The 21,840-nt window shown below is 40.3% G+C and overlaps 1 protein-coding gene across 3 annotated transcripts; it reads left to right on the top strand.

Annotated features, from left to right (window-relative positions):
* The first annotated feature begins 2,816 nt into the window (after positions 1–2,816).
* scarb1 (scavenger receptor class B, member 1) lies at positions 2,817–21,840 on the top strand. Of its 3 annotated transcripts, none has more exons than XM_037117418.1 (14): positions 2,817–2,989; positions 7,206–7,366; positions 9,630–9,771; positions 9,891–10,094; positions 10,426–10,521; positions 10,615–10,730; positions 10,823–10,989; positions 11,586–11,704; positions 16,380–16,453; positions 16,624–16,675; positions 17,335–17,481; positions 18,893–18,943; positions 19,734–19,806; positions 20,911–21,840. In XM_037117418.1, the coding sequence occupies exons 1-14, from the start codon at positions 2,870–2,872 to the stop codon at positions 20,916–20,918; spliced, it is 1,530 nt and encodes a 509-aa protein (XP_036973313.1). In that variant the 5' UTR covers positions 2,817–2,869; the 3' UTR covers positions 20,919–21,840. The 3 variants fall into 3 exon arrangements, with proteins under 3 accessions (XP_036973313.1, XP_036973314.1, XP_036973312.1); XM_037117417.1 differs by lacking the exon at positions 2,817–2,989 and adding an exon at positions 4,901–5,242; XM_037117419.1 differs by lacking the exons at positions 2,817–2,989; positions 18,893–18,943; positions 19,734–19,806 and adding an exon at positions 4,899–5,242.

Raw genomic sequence — 21,840 nt, 5'->3', positions numbered from 1 at the left:
ATAAGGTCATCACCATATTTTTCATTAACACAGTTTGTATTAGGCTGCACAAAAACATACTGAGGTTAATTGATCATTCTAAATTGTCCGTAGGTGTGAATGAGAGTGTGGTTGTTCGTCTCTATGTGTAGCCCTGCGATAGACTGGCGACCTGTCCAGGGTGTCCCCTGCCTTCGCCCTAAGTCAGCTGGGATAGGCTCCAGCCCCCCCGCGACCCTGCAGAGGATTAAGCGGCGTACAGATGATGGATGGATGGATGGACAGTTTGTATTACGTAATTGCAGAGTTTGTGTAAAATGTGAATAAACAGCCGACTGTACGATTGTTAATGGTCATCATTCTGGATAAAGATGTTTCATTCATTCATATTTCATGAACTGCTGTTACGTCTGTGTTTGGTGATAGTTGCATTCTGGCACAATTTCACCTGCTGGCACTTCAAAGACCCAGGGAAAAAACACTTGATGGACACCATGGCCTTCAGGAGGTGAAATAAATAATTGTTATAAGCCTATAGCCTGTGTTATGCAGGCTTATCGTGATGCTGATGAACACAATAGGTGGAAACGTGTTGGATCTCACGTTATGTAAACTGCAAAAACATCCGACATCATTATCTGAAAGGTCACACAAGGCTGCAAAAGACAAAAGACGACATCACTCCTCCTTGTCCTCAGATGAACATGTCAGTGGTGGAGGAAGTATTCATATGAATACTTAAACCTGCAATAACAGATGTATTTGACAGCTAGGGCTTAACCAAAATATCATATTGCTTACTGTCATGATACGATTATTGATATTTGTGTTAAAACATGCATCTCATTTTATGTCAAACTCTGTGAAACTGACACAACAATGCAGTGAATTAATACATAATTCCTGCACTTTGTCTTTCAAGGGTTGTTTTGTATTCCTCGGGTGTCGTGATGTATTGTTAGATGATTGTCTTGCACAGTATCGAAGATCGCAGAATACAGTGTGAGTACGGTATCGTGATTCTGTCGTTATGATACGTAACACATCGGAATTCGTGTCCTATCATGAATTATTCCCAACCCTGTTGACAATTTGGGTGTAAACCCAATTCTTGAAACTGGGTTGATGAGAGAAGTGAGACCGAAGCTTTCAGGATACATAGGAGTGTCCGAGTGTCACTCCGTGGTCCGTGTGTGTGTCAGAGACGTGTGGGGAACCCCCACTGATCAGATTGCCCGAAGATGCTAGCTGGCTTTTCACTGCCTGCGTGAAATCATTACATTTGGGTCCTTTTTGCTAGACCTACTATATATTGCAACACTGGGACTGACAGTAATTCCAATCAAAATCACTCACTCATATGAATTGATAATGCTTACTTTTGCCTAAGCAAGGTTTCCTGTGTTGTGTGTCAGGAAGACAGTGTCAGCAACATGGCTACTGTCTTCAAGAATCCCGATTTAACCTCGAGACCCTGATAACAGTGCTATGAAATGGCACAGGTAAACACCTGGTTGCATATCGTTAACACAACACATCAACGGGGGAACAGACTTTGACAAAACACCGGGACGCTCTCCATTGAGTGAATACCCGTCTGTTCACACTCATATTACTTCGATTTCTGTCACTCTTCCTCTTCACCTTCTTTGCCATCTTTGTCTGTTGCAGTGTCCAGTTATTTCAGTTCGTTACCTGGGGAGACTTAGCGGAATGACAATTCCTCTTACGGTTTTGGTTATGCAATGGCGGACGTGCTTCCTTTGTGCCCTAATTTGTCCCTTCCTTTCCCGGGAAAAATCCAGCCTGGTGGCGACTGAGTAACATCGTCACAGCGAGGTTTGTAGGGAACCGATCTTTGGATGGATGGAGGCATTTTTCTACAGACGTTTTATCTGTGATGATGTTTAATTCAGAATAACAAGTTAATTCAAAGTTGAGTTTTTAAATACCTCTTCCTCTCCCCCAGTGACTGAGACAGCTGTTGGTACGTTTCTGTGTCCAAATATGCAAAATGAATAAATAAAAAATCAACCATCTCTTATGCAAAGGACAAATATTAACCATATATGTAGATCTAATACATGCAGATCCTTGTTTTTCCTTGTTTATCTGTCGATTAAACAGTGTAAACTATTTTACTTAAATTTTATGTTTAAAATTAGTGTCGTCTTATACTGAAATATTTAATGTGATGGTCGCCCGTGTCAACAGTATCTTTTGTTAGTTTCAAGAAAGAGGACAGATGTTTTTGTAATATTTGTTTGGTTCTCTTGTTTTGGAAGTCATACATTTAATAAGATATATCTAATTCACTCGGTTTTGGTTACATATTTTATTCAAATTCATCTTGTAATATCTAAACATTTAATTCACCACACTTCGTGGCTCTTACATCTAAGTTACTGAAGTGTTTATCAGCGTTAACACCAGTGTCAAAATGTACATCCTTTATATATTAAATATTGTCTTGAAGAATGTATATATATATGGAAATATATTTTATATATGTCAATATTCTGGTTCTGTAATGATGTACAGGACTTTAATTTGGTACTTGAACTTCATTTGAATTCATTATCTAATATCTAAACTCTTCATTCACCACACTTCACGGCTCTTAAATGTCCATTTCTGAACAGCAGCGTAGTGATCAGTGCTGATCATCTGACTGCAACGTGACTCTGTTAAGAATTAACATTATTTTGGGGGTGAAGGATGGGAGGATGTGTCCCTGCAGCCCGCCCCTCAGTGTGGGGAGGGTATAAACAGCCTTCCCCTCCTGACTGCAGCCTCCTCTGGTCCATCACTGCTCAGGACTGGACTTTAGAACCACCATCACTTCAGACTTCAGAGGCAGCTGGAAAAATAGTTGTACTTTTGCAAAACGATGGCTGTGAACAAAGCCACAGTAGCCATTGTGTTTATAGTGGCAGGAGCGCTGTCGCTGGTCTTTGGAGTGGTGTTTCTGTTTGTGGGACAAACGATAATGGCGGAGCAGATAATCAAGGTACGTGTTTTAATCCTATTAAATCAGGAAAATAAGGTCATTGCTGCATAGTTCCTACTTAGTTCCACATTTAGGTCAATAAAAGAGTCTAAAATTTGCCTTTTTTGTTGATTTTTCTTTGAACAAATTAAAAAAAAATAGATACTGAACGTTTTTCTTCACAAAATTAGTCAGAATTGAGTCTAAAATGAAATATAATGTGTCTTCTGCAGACTGCTGCACACTGACAGACACACTAAGGCTTGTGTTGTGTCGGACTGTGGCTCTCATTTGCATACAGAAGGCTGGTTAATCTCTACTGTTGTTAATGTTTCACCCTATAGCATCACATCTGTTTCACTTAAAGCCTCCTGCAGATGTGGAGCTGGTGACTGTAAGTCATTAAAAACAGAGTAAAGCCAAATGTGGACAGCTCTTTCTGCCCTTTCCACTCTTTTCTCTGACTTTATTTCTGTTTTGACTTGTTTGATGCATTCATTTTCTGTCCTCCATATTTATTCTACATTATGTAAAAGCATGATGAGGCCAAAATAATATAGATAAATCTGCGTATTCAATGAATTAATAGTTTCCACAACCTAATTATTAACCTCAGGGTATCTTTTTGTATTTCTATACATTCAGAGTAATGTTATGTTGTGGCATGTTGGTTATGTAATACGTTATGTGAAGTTATGTAATAACACTTTTACTACATGGTGGCATGTTTACATCATTAATAATGACTGATGGTTAAGTGATTATATGTGAACATATGAGTTTGAAGGCTACCTGAGTCGATGTGATGTGGCAACATCATACGGCTCGACCCACAGATGTTAATATTAATAATATCATCATTTTCTGATATTACAGAGTGTTTGCACCCATTTATTGGTTATTTTAGGCCAAAACTACATTGCTGTTTAATGAAAGTGGCAAAAGATATGCACATAATCCACTGTAAGTACTGAAGCTGCAGTTAAAGTAAGTATATGCAAAAAATAAGTAAGTATCTGAAGTTAAAGGACTCATGGGGTTATTTAATCCTTAACAATGTTACAAAGAAAGACACAACAAAGGAAGAGAAACAAAGAAACAAAAGAGGAAAGAAAGAAAGAAAGAAAGAAAGAAAGAAAGAAAGAAAGAAAGAAAGAAAGAAAGAAAGCCAAATTTCTGTCTCAGAACTTAAATGTTTCTTCTTTCCACTCTCATAAATCATCTGACGACGCCTCAGATTAACTGGTGACCCCTCGAGGGGCCCCACCCGGAGGTGGGACACCACTTAGATGACAACAGTCCTGAAGCAGGAGATCAAACTCATCCTCAAGAAGCTCCAACAGTAAAACACTGCTAATAATCAACATTTTACTGCAGAGCGAATACTTTTATACTTTTTTTTCCAGAGGAAAATAAGTTCCCAGAACACTGTTTGAAGCTAGAGAGGTGGCGGGGTCCGCCACATATAGACAGGGTAACACAGTAGGAGCTGTGTTGTCCCCTAAGGTCAGTTAGTTTATTCAGTTTATTCATCATGAAAACAAAGAGATTTTATTTATTTAGTACACTACGCAGTGTACCTTTAAAATTCTTTGTTTTAAGTGGCAGACATTAAGATAAATTAGCTTAGATGCCTTCAAATACTTTTCTAAATGACATAAAATCAATTAATTGCATATATTACGAGGATTAAGGGCACGTGACACACTTTCACTATTTGCTGAGTCATAAAAACAAAGAGTTTGTTTATTTAATTTGTTAAACATAAATAATAATAATAATAATAATAATAATAATAATAATAATCAGTGGAGATCTTTCTCTTCTGATAAAAAAAAACTACATTCTTCCTACAGAAATGCCGATATAAGAGAGGCTGTAGTTGAGTGAGCGGAGACTACATTTCCCAGAATCCTCGGCGCGGCGGAGGCGTGACCAGCAGAGTATAAAGACAGAGACAGTTCGCAGCAGATCAACAACATCGATCAGGGGGACATCAAAAAAGCCGGTGGGACTGCAGACTGCCAGTGAAACGGACCGTGTTCAGAGCCGCGGCAGAGCTGCGGTCGTCCACAGGAAGCTAACTCTGTTTAGCCGCTCAGCTTCGAAAGCACAAACAAGCTAACAGCGTCTGTCAGCTGTCAATAAACAGCCATGGCAATCAATAAAGCCAAAGTCGCTGTAGGTTTCATAGTTGCCGGTGTCCTGACCGTCTTTTTCGGGACGGTTCTGACGTTTGTGGGACCGATAATCATCGACGACCAGATAGTGAAGGTAAGCAGCCCGCAAACGCCGATATTTAGCATGTAAACACCGGCTTTTTAAAGTGCTGGGTCAAGTGTGCGTCGCCTCTAATGTGACTGATGTGTCTAATGCGTCGCTAATGTGTCGCCTCTAATCACAGCCGAAGTGTCAAAGGGCTGCAGACGAACAAGTGGGTGATCAATAAAATCAATAAAAATCGAATACAGGCAAAGAAAACCTAAAAAAAATAGTAAAAATGTGTATTTTTTAAACCTAGTTCTGAACAGCCTGTTGATTTAAAGGACTAAAATACATTGTGGCATGCTCCTAAGGCTTCCAGTGTAAAAGATAAGAAATGCAAATGACACAAAAGACAATATTAAAATATAGATAGCCTCAAGTGGTTCCTATTTAACGCAGTGGAGCTCTCCTTGGACGTTTTATAGTAGGATTCATTCATTGTGAGTGAGAAAAATAAGTTATGAAGAAAGTGTTCAGGGGTCAAATTAATGCCCACTGTTGAGGAAGCTTTTATTTTATGTCTTATCTAATCTTTCTGTGGCCAGGTAAGTGATTTTCTTTTCTGTGAAAAGAGTTCGATGTAACAGCTTCCTCATGAGGTACGCTGACTTGGCAGAATGTCAAAGTGAGTCAAAGTTCTCCGATGTGACATGTGAAAGGTTTGAAAATCTTAAACAATATGTGTATATTGTGTGTATGCATGAAAAAGATATGAATAATGTTAATGCACTTGGTAACATTGGCATCATTCAGCTTGAAGTTTTACTTTAGATGAGTTATAAGAGTTAAACACGTGCAGGAGAGGCAGAGATTGTGCAGCCTCAGTCGTCTCAGTTCTGCTGATGTGTAAGAAAATAATTACATCTGTGAGACAGCGTTCTCATAAATTGTTACTGGCATAATTTAATTTAGGAAAATGTGTATTTAAGGGTGTGTCTGCATATTGAAATGTCACATTTTAAACCACTGACCCTTAAAAAACTTGAGTAAAAGTCTTAGATTATCAAAAATACAAGATTAAGTAAATTATACATATATTTACAGGGATTATTCACTCATTATTATTATTATTATTATTATTATTATTATTATTATTATTATTATTATTATTATTATTATTATTCACAGATTATGAGATCAATGTTCAGCATTTTCATGACAAGTGGAATCAGTTTTCTTTTTTTTTTTTTTAAATTAGTTTGCTGATAATATAAAAGTGTTAAAGTGTAAAGTTAACTGTGGCTCTGATGCAGCAGTGAATGCCAAATAAAATCACAATATTTCCCTCTGAAATGTGGTGAAGGGGAAGTATGAAGTAGCAGACCATAGAAATACTTAAATTACAAGAACTTTAAAGTACAGGACTTGAGTAAATGTACTTGGTTACATTCCATCTCTGCCATTTGTCAAATTTAGAGCTGCAACTTTAATTAATTTGCCAAACAACAAAATCTACTGAAAGTTGAGTTTTGGGCTCAAGAGACACAGTTTGAAGATGTAACCCTCGACTCTGGAGATGTCTGACGGACATTTATCACTGTTTTCTGACACAAGTAATCATTTTATTAAGTTAAGATAGTAAAACATGTAGATTTGAACAGATATGATGCTGAGGAAGAAGAAGAAGAAGAAGAAATCTTGGAAATAGAAGCGTCAGCGTCCGCACCTGATCTTATAGACTCTTACTGTATGATAAGATTATGTAATATGTGTATGTTGGCTACAGCGCAGTAATATGTAATACACATATTACCTCATTGGGGATGTAGCTGTCTCCATGATGTAAGTGTGTTCTTGTGGGTGTAATTATGAAAGAGCCGAGATGATAATTCATTTGAGCAGAATTTCAAAATATTTCCAATAGATGTCAAGTCCTTTTGGGTTTTTTGAGGACGTCTGGGATATTATAAAGAGAAGTGTGTAATTCATTTGGACAATCTGTAATGAAAATAACATCTCTCTCTCTTGTCAGAACACCGTGATCGACCCCAAGAATGAGATGTCCTACACCATGTGGAAGGACGTCCCCGTGCCCTTCTTCATGTCCGTCTACTTCTTCCACGTCCTCAACCCGAAGGAGATCCTGAAGGGCGAGAAGCCCATGTTGGAGCAGAGGGGTCCCTACGTGTACAGGTACTCCATTTAGACGAAAGAACATCTGATGCACCGATCGGTTTCGTATCTCACACGTGCAGTCGTTGCCATATCAGCACACTTTGTCCTGCAGCCTGTAAAGATGTCGCAAGATGCACTCGCAGCTAATCGTCTCCGCGCTCACTTTTGTTTTTGTCAAATTGCAAAATTAGTCTGAAGAGTGTTAAGATGTTTCTATCCACTTTTTTTCATCATTGCACCCCTTAAATGTCTCCGCTCTGGCCATAAGGTTCTTATTTAGTTAGGTAGAGCCGTGTCTGTGTGTCTGATTGGCTCAGATTTGGGAACACTATGTGCCCAATACACAATATGTGGGTCAACTTACATACTGTGGCCTACTAGGCAGCATCCCAGACAATGTTATGTAAGTACTGTATATGTTGAACGAGGGCCAGTTGTGGTGGACTGAAGCTGTACATTCTGTTTCCTCCCCCTGGAAAAAAAAAAACAAAAAAAAACATCCCTCACCATATGTTGACTTTTTGAAGAGGATGGAGACAAAGTCGTAGCAGCAGCACAAAGATTTCATAACTCTGGTTTTCTCGCTCAAAAGAGATCTTAAAGGAAAGAAAAGTTCACCTTACAAAACATTTCCTGAGCTTCACAGTGTTGCAGCATTCTCCTCAACAACTGATGAAGCTGGGATTTTTTTTTAAAAAAAAAAAAGAGGGGAAACAAACCCTGAAATAAACCCTTGAAATGGCTCCATGCAGCTCGTGCGGCATAATCCAGGTGTTTGGAAACGCTGAGATCACAAAATCCAAAGTAACGCAACAAATTAGTGCGTGCTAACACCTTTCTCTTAGCAGCTACACTGAAGATTTTAAAAAGCTTGAAGATAACCTCTTAAAAAAGATGTCTCTGAAACAGCTGAGATAGCTGAAGTAGCTCATTTCAATTTCCCAAGTATAAGCTTTTACATGTTGTGTTTTGGATCAGTGGGATAATATATTTTGTGCAAACAAGAGAAAACAATCAAATAAAAGGTTTAAACTTGTGTAAGAGTCGCTTAATAAAGTCTGAAACCTGTAACAATGCCAGACACTTAAAGGAAATCTTCACTCCAGAAGTGTAAATCCAGTCGTCATCTCCTCACCTCCATGCTGATGGAACGTCAGGTGAAGTTTCGTCATCCACAAAAAGTTTCTGGAGCTTCACAGCAAAACGGCGTCGCAGCGTTTTCCTCAACAGCGTCCTCGTCTGATATCGTTCAGACTTTCATAAGTGATTTGCACTTGAAGGATGAAGGTTCCTAACAAGTTAGTACTTGTGTGTGCATGTTTGTTTTGAAAGCTTTTAGTTTACAAATCAAATAATACAAAGAACAGTGCATGTAAAAGCTCATATTTACAAGATAAGGCTGCTGCTGTTCTGTAATTATTTTCTAATTATGAACTAATCCCACGGAAAGACCAAAACTAACAATGTGTTAATCCGCCTCTCGTTATATTGGGACTTCCTGTCTGTGGCCACCAGCTCCACTGGTTCCTACTGAAGAAGTCAATCTTTTTAAAAAAAAACACCTCCAAGATATTTAGTTTCATTAAAAGAAAGGTCCAGTCAGCAGCTGCTCAGTATTGTTTTATTTGAACCACACAAAACAAACAAGAGGAAATTAGCATTTTCTTCAGCTGTAGGTTAATTTACATCTGGTGCAACTACATTATGTGTTTATGGTATTAAACAGTTTATGGGAATAAATATCAGGCTGTTGTGTTCCAACAAGAAGAAACATTCACTGTTGTCATGAGTCTTTTTTAAAATTTTCTTTTATGAGAGTTGTTGATGTTCTGACGGTTCAGAGGTCAAATAACATCCACACATTTTATGTTAAGACAGTTTTCCTCTTGGGTCTTATCTAATCTCCCTCAGATAGGTCGGTGGCGTCTTCTCTTCATATTTGCAGTGCGGTAATAACTTTCTCACACGGTTAGCTAGCGTACGACTCTACCGCTAATACCGGACATGTGTTGTTTACGTGTTCACATTCTTCATGCCTACTGTCTTGAGTTTGAAAGCGTTGCGGACCGAGCTCATCAAACACAGACCCGAGCATGTGGAATCTGACCGAACATTTTCAACAAACGCAGACAGCCGTGACGCACCAAACAAACAAACATCTGTGTTTCTTGGCGAGTTGTTTAAATTTTGGTGTGCGAAGGCTCGGCAAGACCAGGACAAGAACCTGAACGTGAGCCATTTGAACGCTTGTCTCTTGTGTTTTTGTTTTTTTTTTTTCCAGGAAGACCATCCGGAAGGACAACATCACGTTTCATTCCAACTTCACCGTGTCCTACAGGGAATACAGACAATACCACTTTGAGCCGACCATGTCTGCCGGGAGCGAGTCCGACGTCATCATGATTCCCAACATGTTGGTGCTGGTAGGACATTTATTCTCCCCCGCAGCTGAACGCACGTCTTCCACTTAACTCACTCGCAGTCCGTTCAGTTCTCTGCTTCCTCACGCCCCATCTGTGTTTTTCCTTTTTTTCTTTTTCAGGGTGCGGCAGTGATGTTGGAGAAGCTACCCTACCTTACGCGTATATTGATCAGTACCACCTTCAAGACTTTCGAGGAGGGGCCCTTCCTGAACAAGACAGTGAAGGAGCTCATGTGGGGTTATGACAGCAAACTGGTTGATTTCCTCAATAAGTACTTGCCCGGCATGCTGCCCACCACCGGAAAGTTCGGCCTCTTTTCTGAAGTGAGTAGTTAAAAAAGGATTTATGATGCTCACAGGAGTCCAGTTTTATGTCCTGCATGCCACAAAGGACACCATGGAGAGTAGAGACATGTGTGAATGGTGTTTGAAGGACGCAGTATTTTCACACTCAGGATCAAGCACTAGCATGATGATATTCTGTGGAGTTTATTGATCTCTTGTGACCGTTAACCTTAAAGACTTAAAGAATAGAAAACAACTTTTTTTTTGAGTTTTTTTGAGTTTGACTGTTTCGGAGCATCACGCAGCGATACGGACTTGTTCAGTCTGGGATTAATATGAACGTGTAACGTTGGACTGTGTCTTTATTTAGTTCAACAACTCCAACACCGGCCTGTTCACCATCAACACCGGTCAAGACGACATCAGGAAAGTCCACAAAGTCGACTCCTGGAACGGCCTGACGGAGGTGAGACGCCAGCGAGACGCTTACGGGTTTGTTTGTTTTTATGATCATGTGTATATTTTATTAAACCATCTGACCGTTCCTCCCTGTTAACAGCTGAGCTACTGGCGCACCCCTGAGTGTAACATGATCAACGGAACAGCTGGACAGATGTGGCCTCCGTTCATGACCAGAGAGAGCACTTTACCTTTCTACAGTCCCGACGCCTGCAGGTGAAACGTCGTTTTCCTCCTCGGTTTCCTCTCAGAGTTCTTCTTGTATACTCACAGTATAAAAACCCCTCTCCTCGTGCTTTGTTTCTCAGATCTATGGAGCTCGTTTACCAGCGTGACGGTGTGATGAACGGCATCCCTCTGTACCGATACGTTGCGCCCAAGACGCTGTTCGCCAACGGGACAGACTACTCCCCCAATGAAGGCTTCTGCCCCTGCAGACAGTCCGGCCTGCTGAACGTCAGCACCTGCCGACACGGTGAGGGAACATTAACTCTTTTTATTTAAAAATACTTTGTGGTACCTGATTGATTGGATGTTCGAAAGTTGATGTCCTGCAACCTTGTTAACCCCTCAGATTTATCTCACAAAGCTTTTGTTGAACCATTTGTGTGAACTGTGGTGTGATTTAATCTATTTCATGTACAACAAAAGGATGAGCTTCAAACTAACATCTCAGCCTGGTCAATAACCGCCTTGTTAAACTATTTGTACGTATGATGTAATATCTGTACGATATCACAGCTCGGAGTGCTGAGCAGTTAGATAATTTCCCCAGACTCCTTTTATAAAATTGCTCAATTTTGTGGGTTGTTGAGTCAAAAGGTACTTTACAAACTTTGTGAAAGGCTTTCTTTCACAGATTCTTCATTATTTGGGCCTTCTTGTAAATTCAGCACATGTTAAACATTAAGTTCTTTCTTTCTTTGTGACTTTTCAGCTTAGAACAGCAGAGATAGAAAGATGACATTACTACACAAACAATAAACTGACCATTGCATAAACTTAAATCATTTTAAGACCAAACTTTAGTGGCTCTTTGCTCTTTTTCAACATTTCTCGTCTCTTTCACAGACTCTCCCTGCTTCATCTCCCATCCTCACTTCTTCAATGCCGATCCGGTGCTGCTGGACTACGTACAGGGTCTTAATCCGAACGAGGACGAACACGGCCTCTTCATCGACATTCACCCAGTGAGTCGAGCTTTTGATTACAGATTACAGCAAACAGCTGATACTGAGCCGGTTCGAGTCGCAGTGAAGCAGGAGATTGAGCGCGTCTGAACGTGGCAGTCGATGGTTTTAAGCGGCGTCGTGAATCATAGTTCACGATGTCCTGACAGAAAGACAAGCACATATACGTGAACACGCATCGTGTGTTCGCAGTATCAGAAACAAGAAAAGTCATCAGGTGACATCAGATTGTTTTAGTGGGGCTGTTGTCGGCGTCCTTGAGGCCTCGTGTCACCGTGTCGAGCAGATGTGGACTGATTACATATCAAGGACTTGCACACTTTGTATTGTGGGTCATAGTCGGGTGTGAGAGTTTATCTTTTTGGAAAATACTGGTCAGAAGAATCTCAGCTCACCTGTGGGCGGAGGGTCACTTCACTTAAACACAAGAAATACCTCTTGAGATCTTTTCAACATGTTCTGCCTGTCCATGATTGGATCGGTGCTCTGACATCTTACATTTTCAGAGTCTTCTTTATAACGATAGGAGCATTTTATAACAACACCTCGACTTTATCCTGGTGGCTTTTTTTGCAGGTTTGTGTCAGACAAACTCGGATAATATTCACCGACTCAGTTCAGCTTCTCAAATCGTCTGAGTAAACCGTCCTCCTGAATAAATCGATAAAGGATCTCTGGAAAACACAATAAACCCTTCAAACATCTTCATCGTCTCCCCTGGAGGCCTGTATCGCCGATACTGCCTCTGAATTCAATGATCAGAAATTGAAAACCAATTTCTCAAACTCGAGAGGCTAGACTGATAATTTTGACGCCTTGCTTCGGTTAAATGAAGCGTTGTGGTTGCGCAGACACACCTCAGATGTGAAGGAAGATCCTTGTTTGATACTAAAATACTGAATGTTAAATGCAAAGACAGATTGACGAATCAGTACATTTCTTATCTGTCCCTGATAAGCTTTCACCGACTATAAGAAGGAAGTCGCTCGTCTGCAGGCAGATTCTTTCACACAGAATTTGATTATCGTCGTTGAGTTTAGAAGTTATCAGCAAGTCGAGCTGATAATCATCATCGTCCCATTTGCTGGTGTTGACCTACTGCTGATAATTTAGATAAGCTGTGTTTCTGAAGCTTCAAGTTAATGTTTATTTTACATAAACGTCCCTGAAAAACACCACAGTGAACTTGATGAGGTCTCATTTTATTGCCGTACACTAACGCTGAAAATGCGCTGATGACAATGTCAGGGAGAGATAAGTTCGATGTAACACTCCCATGATTCACCTTGTTTCCACTTCCTTACGCAACCCTGCTTGTATAAACCTCATCAGCAGTGAAGTTGGCAGTAATCTGCGTTGTGATAAGGTAATTGGAAATTGCACTATTGCTCTGTAATTGCGGTTGTTTGTGTGCTGAGGGTAGTTAGAAAACTTTCTATTGCTCCAATGAAAGATCATGTTTGATAACTAAACAGTTTTCGTGCCCTGATTAAAGCTCATGAGCGCCGATTCTAAGTTATGAGAGAACAGCGGCCGGTCGAATCCTACAATTCAAGACTGATATCAAGTTAATAATTAAAAGATTTGATAGATAACGATAGAGAATAATAGATTGTGGACTGTGAAACAATGTGAAAAACGCACATCGCAGTTTCCCAAGAGCCCAAATTAACTTCTTGCTGCTTCTTTTGTCCAACCAGCGGTCGAAAAAACAAAAAGACTCTTCATTTACTGTCATAAATGATGAAGAAAATAAGCAAAACTTCACGTATAAGAAGCTGGAACCAGCGCGTGTTTCACATTTTTGCTTAAAGAACGACTTCTCCTCAGGCTTTATCCTCCTGACTTCAGCCCGCATTTACTTTTTATCAAAGCAACATGTTGAGAACCGAGCTCTGAAGCGCGTGTCATGGATGTACTGTGATCTTCGCGTATGATTGCATCCAAAATGTTTCCATCTTGAGTATTGATTCCAGCAGTCAGAGCGTTTGTCACACAGACAGTGGCCAGATATCTTCAATGTAGGAGGAAAAAAAAAAAAAAGGCAGCTTGATCGTAAATGTCGAATTTGTCAGCGCAGCATGGGGGGAAAATTAAGAAAACCAGGCGCTGAGTTGTTTGTTCCAGCTGGCTGAGACCATCCAGATGTGTCAAACTGGGAATGATTTTAACATGTGAGTCAGTGTGTTTGAAAGGGGCTATAGTGGGTTTTTGGACGTGGAAAAAAGAGCCTTGCGAGGGGAAATTATATTATATAATATGAGGTTGTTAGATAGAAAACACCCGAGCAGAATGATATTCTACATTTAAAGTCATTAAATGGTCTTGGATATGAACTTTTGACGTCTTAATCATCAAAAACATTTGGTCTAATCTCCTTTTATACCTCTTTTTTAATTGGTTTTATTGATGCTCTTTTGCATTTTTGATGTCATAAATATGTAAACTGCCACTAAACCCGTCCATCTTTTGGATTTATACTCACACTTACCTGTTGGCAAAAAACATAGAAAAACCCTCACACGACCATATCGTCGACACTTAACCAAATTAACGAGTGCAGCAGATTTCTGTAGTGTGAAATTCTTCCTGTTCCTCCTCCGACTGCCGACAGATGAAAATATCACCCAGGGGTTCGAGGACATTTAATTTCCTGCAGCTTTAAGCGCTGGACGCTTGATTTCCGGCTCTGATGTTTTCAAAACATCAAAAGTTGAGCGTTTGTTTGGCTGAAGGGACAGATGGACGGCCGAGGAAACACGATGTGTGACGGCGCTGCGACGCAGGAACGGCTACGAGAGTTTACAGATAGAGTTCATGTTTTACGATAATTCAAGGCTGCAGCTGATTGTTAAACTCATGGGTGAGGCAGATGGTCGGTCTGTTTCTGAAACAAAGACTTGATTAGAGAGAGATTTACCAGAAATGTCATCTGAGTGAACCCAAATTTGAGAATTCCCCCCGGTGTAAGCGACTCCTCTCTGCTGGATGTGAGCTGGAGGTCTGGACCGGCCTGCAGAATTTGTCCTGCCAGAAAAGGACTCAACTGTTCTCGTCTGATTTGTTGTGGATTTGTAGTCGAGCGGACGCAGATTTCAAACTCTCCACCGGTTCCTCAAAAATGTGTTTTGTTTTTTTTTCTCTCTGGTTTAGATTAAAGAAACGACGCATCGAATATCTGTCGAATTTACAGTAATTTGGGTTGAGACCAAACATCTGTGTTTGTTTTATGTTTCCAGTTTAGTCTTTTCATTAGCTGTAGATTCAAACTTAAACTGTTAATTGTGGAGGAATCATTCAGCGCTAAAGACTGAAGACTGCGGTAGAGACTCGAATACACTCGATCGGACTCGTAGGCTCGTTTGAACTGTGCATGGCCTGGAAAAGTTGGAAAACAGGCAGCAGCAGCAGTGAGCGGAGACAAAAAGCTCCAGTCGAGATCCAAGTACACGAATTGATTATCTGGCAAGTCTTCACTAGAATCTAGGGTCTGAGGACGGAGGATGAAAAGACCGACTACATTCCTGCAGCTTCACAGCAGCTTTCAGTTATCAGATATTAAGACATCATGTCTCTACAGATGTTATTTAAAGGGGCGCTGTGTAGTTTCGGAGAAGAATCAGAATTGTAATATTAACAATATTAATGAGGTGAAAAACACAAACTCAGAAATATTTATATCGTCCATGAGTGAATAAACCAGCTGATCTTGGAAAATAACGTCCCCAGAGGCTAGAAAGGTGGCAGGGTCCGCCACATGTAAACAGTGTAAAACAGACTGAACACGTGTTGTTTCTAACGTCTGTTTGTTTATTCAGTCGTGAAAACAAAAACAGAGTTTGTTTAGACATAAAAAAAAAAAAATCATTCTGTTCTGATTTAAATAACTTCCCGAAAATCTCACATCCTGTTTACCAGCTGCTTTTGTTTTGCTAAATACTTTAATATTTAACTCAGTTCAGTGTAAATATCATTAGACTACAAGTATAATATAGAATATTTCATGCAGTGTTTAATATAAATGTCACTATCAGTCACACATAGTTTATTCTAACAGAATAAACCTTCAAAATCAGGAGAATAAAACCAAAATCTTTGCACTTGAAGAAAACGAAAAGTCTCTATCAAATGTCAAATCTTACCGACATGCATTGTGCATGAAACTTGATATAAACTTGAAATATACGACTTTTTAATAACACTAAAACAGCAGAAATCAGTACCATAGATAAGAAAATGTACACAGGATGATCACATTGTTGTTGAGTGCTGCAACCACAACAGGAAGTCTCACTCTTTCCTGGCTGATTATAACTGAGATGTTATTGTACAAGAACATTTTCTCACTTATACATTTTTGTGCCGTGTCAGTTTAGTCGTGGAGTCCTTGGGTGGACGGACTGATGCCAGATCTGTAGTGCAGTCGTCAGAGTAATTGTAAAGATCGGAATCCGTCCAACACGAGGATTTCCTTCTTTTGTTGGCTGTATTTTAGTTACATGGGAACTTCTTTGTCTTTTTTATTTATTTATTTTTTTTAATTTACACTCGTGTAAAGATTTGAATTGTTCCACTTCTTAGGGAGAAAGTGGTTCATCACGAGCTTTTTTTTATTTTTATTTTTCTTATTTTAGATTTTGTTTAAGCTGCTTTTCTTTTTCTTCTTCTCCTGCAGCAAACAGGTGTCCCGCTGAACGTGTCCATCCGCCTGCAGCTCAACCTCTACATGAAGACTGTGGCAGGAATTACGTAAGAAGATTTATTCCAAGAAATGTTACCACGCCGTTGATGTTTGTCATGAATTGTGATTTTATATCTGTTCATTGTTCGATACGAACGTCTGGCGGATACTTTCCTGCTTTTCTCACCATTCATGTTGCAGCCTTGGAGTTTGACGGCGGGTGTCTTTGTACTTGCAGAGAAACTGGCCAGATTTCCGAGGTGGTGATGCCAATGATCTGGTTCGAGGAGGTAAGACTCTCTCACACACATGGAAGCGGTTGCGGTTCTCGTGACACTGGACAGAACTCTGACTCTGACATTAAACCCTCCTGGCGCTGCCAGTGTGTCACCATTGTTTCCCCCCCTGCTGTGCTGTAATTATTGTTCAGATCATTTTGTACCTGGCAGCGCCTGCGAGAGACGAAATGTTCTGCTCTCAGTTTGATGCCCCCAGATGAAAACATCTGTCCAAATCCAGTGAAGTCACACAACATTACTCAGTATTATGTAATTAAAGGAACATAAGATGTTGCACATGTTCGTCTTCTAACGGTAATCAAGTTGTCAATGTCGAGTTTCGCTGTGAAAGCAGAACTAGTATGGAAACATCGTCTCAACTTTATGCTGACGATTTATTGGATTGTCGGTTAATCTGTCGATTATTTTATTAATTTATTAGCTGTTCAAACCCAAGATGACCTTTTTAAACGTTTTGCTTTGTCCACAACCCAAAGATATTCAGTTTACTGTCATCGAAGCAGAAAAAACCCCAGAAAACTAAGCAGGTGTTTATTGTATAGTAGTTTATCCACTGACATCATTTTAATGACAATGCAAATTATGTTTATTAACCTTTTACAGTTGTGTGATGATAACTCTTATTGTTCGCCTTGTTTTTCCGTCCTCAGAGCGGCTACATCGACGGCCCGATCCTCAAAACCTTTCACACGAACCTGGTCATCCTTCCTACGGTGATGGAGTCCGTGCAGTACGGCTTCATCGTCCTCGGCCTGGCAACCGTATTAATTGCCAGCCTGATGTTGCACAGAGAGAAGGTAAAGCTGCCACACAGCGTGCAGGCTGGTGTCAGTCATCCTTTATAACTGCATGTAGCATGTTTACGCATGTTCTCCCATTAAGGAAATAAAAAAAAAGGAGAAGGAGAGTCTCCTCACAGTCCCTCCCGCCTCTCTGCTGACGTGTATCTATATAACACACTAACATCAGACTTTATCTACAAACTGAAACTCTCACTCCCCTTTGACCGACTTCATAAACATACGATCTGTCAGGCGTAGCCGGGTGTTTAGCTCCTCCATTAGCTGTTTATCTTCACACTCAGGCGACATGTGAAATATGATCGGCCTCGGCTGTGACACATGGCGGTTGTTTTTGAGTGAGTCAGCAAAGTTTTGTCCGCTGATGCAACTGTGCACCCTCTGGACTCTCGTCTGTTCATATTGTGTTATCAGCTGCAGACATATGGATTTACAACATCACGGTTTTATGGCAGCACTGTGGATGTTCGCTGGGAAACAGCAAAAAAAAAAAATCATGAAGTTTTTTTTGCGCTTTCTTGCCAAGAGTCAGACGAGAAGATCGATACCACTCTCGTGTCTGTTTGCTAAATACAGTTAGCTTAGCTTAGCTCACTGTGTGCCCCTTGCATCAGGTCTTTATGCTAAGCTATGCTAAGCTAACTGCCATCAGTTTAGTGTCGATCTTCTCATCTAACTCTCAGCAAGATGTACTCAATGTTACTCTCATGTCAGTCGCTAAATATGAAGCTACTGCAAAGAGACGGTTAGCTTATCTCGGTGTTTCCCCTTGTATCATATATTTATGCTATGCTAAGCTAACTGCCTTCTTGTGCTGGCTTCATGTTTAGCATACAGACATCACATTTGTATTAATTTTCTCTTCTCTCTCTCAGCAAGTGTTGACAAATTTCTGATGTAATTTAAATATGAGGCTAAAGTGAGGAGAGTTAGCATAGCTTAGCCTAGCTTAACTTAGCTTAGCTTGGTTTAGTGTAGACTAAATGTAAGAGGATATCTCTAGGGATTAAACAGCAATACAGTCAAAATAAAAAAAAACGTTAGCCTAGCTTCAGAGGTTCAGTTCTGTAGTCAGTTTTGTATTTTTGGAGCTAAAGTTAGCCACGTTTTGTTTTAGCATTAGATTTAAATGTATCAACCTTCTAATTATTGTCAGGAAAGCAAATACAAACTGTGACTTTAAACCAAATGTGATGCGTTATGAAACGCGTTACACTCGATGTTATATGTGTTGTGTTGACACAACGCTGCTGTTGTGTTTTTATGACGCGATAAATATCAGATGAAAACAGTCGGCAGCCTGTTGAGTCGACCAAGATGAACTGAAGCTGCAGATTTCAGTGAAATGGTTTGAGAAATGAGCGCCGGCAGGTTTACGATCGCCTGAATTGATGTTTTCTGTCTGCAGAAGCGTGTTTCCGGCCCCAGAGATCATTTGAGGGGGGTGGACAACCCTGCGGTGTGTAAAACTGTCAGATCCTAAACAACCTGGGTTCAATCACCCAAATCCCAAAATTCAAACCAAAATTTTCATCCTCATTTGATTTCCAACTTTTGATTTTCATGTTTTAATCAAATTTTCAGAAGAAATGGATGTAAATATTTAAATCTTTTCGTCTTCTGTGATCTAGAACTGTGGATAAGTCAGCATTATCATCATGTCAGCTCAGACTTTGGGCTGTAAAATAGTAGAAAATACACGTAAATGTCAAATCTCTCAAATCATCAATCCAACTGCACTTACATGCAATGTTTCATGATAATCAAATAGCCAGACAAGCTTTACAATCGTCCCCAGAGATGATCTATGTAATTAAACTCCTCTCATGATGCAGCAGAAATTCTGCATTTATTGCTAAATTTCAGGCATATTTTCTGGAATGCACATCTCAGATTTCAGCTCCACTTCTGTCTCATTAAGTTTTGATAATCAGTCTGTCAGGATGTGCTGCGGAGGCAAACAAGCCTTCACATTTAATTGTGCATGACGACGCTGAAAAGACGCCGAATTAACCGATCGCACGTCCTCTAAATGAACTGCATGGTCGAATCAGTAACGAGCAGAAAACGACTCCTCGCATGAATTCTAATATCTCTGCACATCCAACTATCTCTCCAAAATTTAAACCCTGATGCTGCTGGTGCAAATAAAACCAACAGCTGTTTTTTTTTTTCTTTTTTTTTTTTTCTCCTTTCTGTATTTTCTGATTGGCTGACGTTTTAAAGACAATTTGGTCATCATCTTTTAGGCATCCCATAAAGAGCAGATAAAAGAGTCACATGACCATGAAACAAAGGACAAAAGTTTCATGAATAATTCAGGTGAGCACACACACACGTATAAATGTACCTTTGGATCACTTGTTGTTCAAGCTGCAGCAGAAAAAATTAGATGTTCTGCTTAACATGCATGAATCAAACACGTGTGTGTGGTGAGAACAAGTTACAACTGTTAAAACGTGTCTATGTTTAATGAAAATGTGGATTTCTATGTCTTTATTTTCTTTTGGGGCATTTGTACACAAGTAATCACCATTTTAGGTTGCTGAAAACTGACCTCTTGGGAAAAATCCTTGTAGTTTTGAGTGTTTACGTCTGAAAGGGCAGAAACTTAATGTTCGGATGTTTGGAAATGACGATGACAGACACAGTTTTTATAGCATCGTTGTTAAATGTTAACTGAGGGAGTTTGTGTTACGTTCCCCCCCTGCTGCCGTCTGACCAAAGATACAGAAGTATCTGCTGCCGTATTACCAGACTACAGACAGCTGCCTCCTCATTTATCCTGAGCAAAAAATAGTTTTCTCTGTCTTGTAGCACACAGAGTGCAGCTTCTGCACACCTTAAGGTCGACAGGTGCGTAGGATTTATTAATTTTTTTCTTTTTCAGCTCATGAGCAGGGGAAGGAGAGACACGGGCTGCTGTGTGAACGCTGTGCATCAGTGATGACTGTTAAGACAAAGAGCTCTTTAACACTTACAGCAGGTTTAATGTGTTTACGTGAGCGTTTAGTGTCGCGGTTTTTAGTCTCACAATATTCACGTTTGACTCGGTTCAGCACGGCAGGGGTGAAGCATTTCCATCACATGAAGGGGGTCCGTCCCGGGGTTTGGCTCGGCCCAACTCGCCGTCGTAAAATGCGGAATGTATATCCAGATCTGCGTGGCTCGGTTTCGCGGTGGTCAATTAGCCCTTCTTGTGTCCTTCCAAGCACTCCAGGTAGCAAATCCAGGTTTCTGAATCGAGGATATGATATTCACATCCTGTAAAACCAGATCATAACCAGGACAGTGAGAGGGAAACTCAGGACATGACTGCCTCCTTCTCAAGATATTTTTGCTGGACGGTGTTATTTTAAATTTAAAACCTCCTGTCTTCTTCCTCTGAACGCTTTGTAACGGCCTCTTTCTTCTGTCCCGACGCAGAGAAATAAACACGACGGCTGTGTTGCCTCATCAAGCACTTCAACCGGAGAGAAAGACCCTCTACTTCAAGACAACATGGACTGACACACACACACACACACACATGAACATATATATACACAAACATCATCACACGCACACAGCTGGACTTGTGGACCTCGCATCATCCCAGCATCTTGAACTGAAACACTGTCACTTGGTGCTCTGCTCAGTGTATTTTGGAAGCGCCGGTGAATCTTTGCCATATTTCGCTGTACTGTAAAAGTTGATGAAACTCTCGGCCAGAGACTCACGTTCACTTTTGTAAATGTGTTAATGTCGCAGCTGCTGAGGGTTGAGACTGTTCGTGTCTCTCTCAGGCAGAGCAGGTGAAGACATTCTGTCACTTTCAACCACTTTTTTTTGTATCAAGTAAAACAAAAAACAACTCACTCCTCCAGTTATGCGTGAAAGACGTTGCCTGGTGGTTTTTGAAGATCACCAGCTTTGATCTGAAACACTTTTTATAGTTTTATCACTTCATCATCAGGAGCAGCAGGAGACGGTCATCGTGGTGGCTGCTCTTTTTTTTTTTCTCTTTTAAAAGAAATGTTTCTGTATCGACAACAAGGGAACTTTCTCTGTCTGTACAGTGTTTTTAAAAACCAACGTGCCTTCGTTCAGGGGAAACATTTCTGTGTGGGACGAACCTCTCGTGTTTTCACGTGCACTAAAATGATCACAGAGATGAAACTGAATTTGTTGTCGAGGCTCGAGCGGAGCGAACGCCCTCGTCTTTGTACACTACTGTCCTCTGTAAAGGCCTGACTGGATATCTTTAAATGGATGTGAGTGATGTAGTTTTGTGTCAAACGCCTCCTCCTTGTATTAAATGAGTGAATGAATGAAAAGAAACTATGTGAAATAAATGTGCTTTTGTTTGAAATTCTA

Source organism: Acanthopagrus latus, chromosome 12, assembly GCF_904848185.1.
Source record: "Acanthopagrus latus isolate v.2019 chromosome 12, fAcaLat1.1, whole genome shotgun sequence".
Classification (NCBI taxonomy): Eukaryota; Metazoa; Chordata; class Actinopteri; order Spariformes; family Sparidae; genus Acanthopagrus; species Acanthopagrus latus.
Note: the sequence above shows the minus strand (reverse complement) of the source record. Positions and strands in the feature narration are given on the sequence as shown.

Excerpts from the sequence above, each read along its gene's own strand:
- scarb1 (XM_037117418.1), top strand. The coding sequence starts at position 2,870 with ATGGCTGTGAACAAAGCCACAGTAGCCATTGTGTTTATAGTGGCAGGA. Across the intron at positions 7,367-9,629 it reads AGGGGTCCCTACGTGTACAG|GAAGACCATCCGGAAGGACA; the intron begins GTACTCCATTTA and ends TTTTTTTTCCAG. Across the intron at positions 18,944-19,733 it reads GGGGGGTGGACAACCCTGCG|GCATCCCATAAAGAGCAGAT; the intron begins GTGTGTAAAACT and ends ATCATCTTTTAG.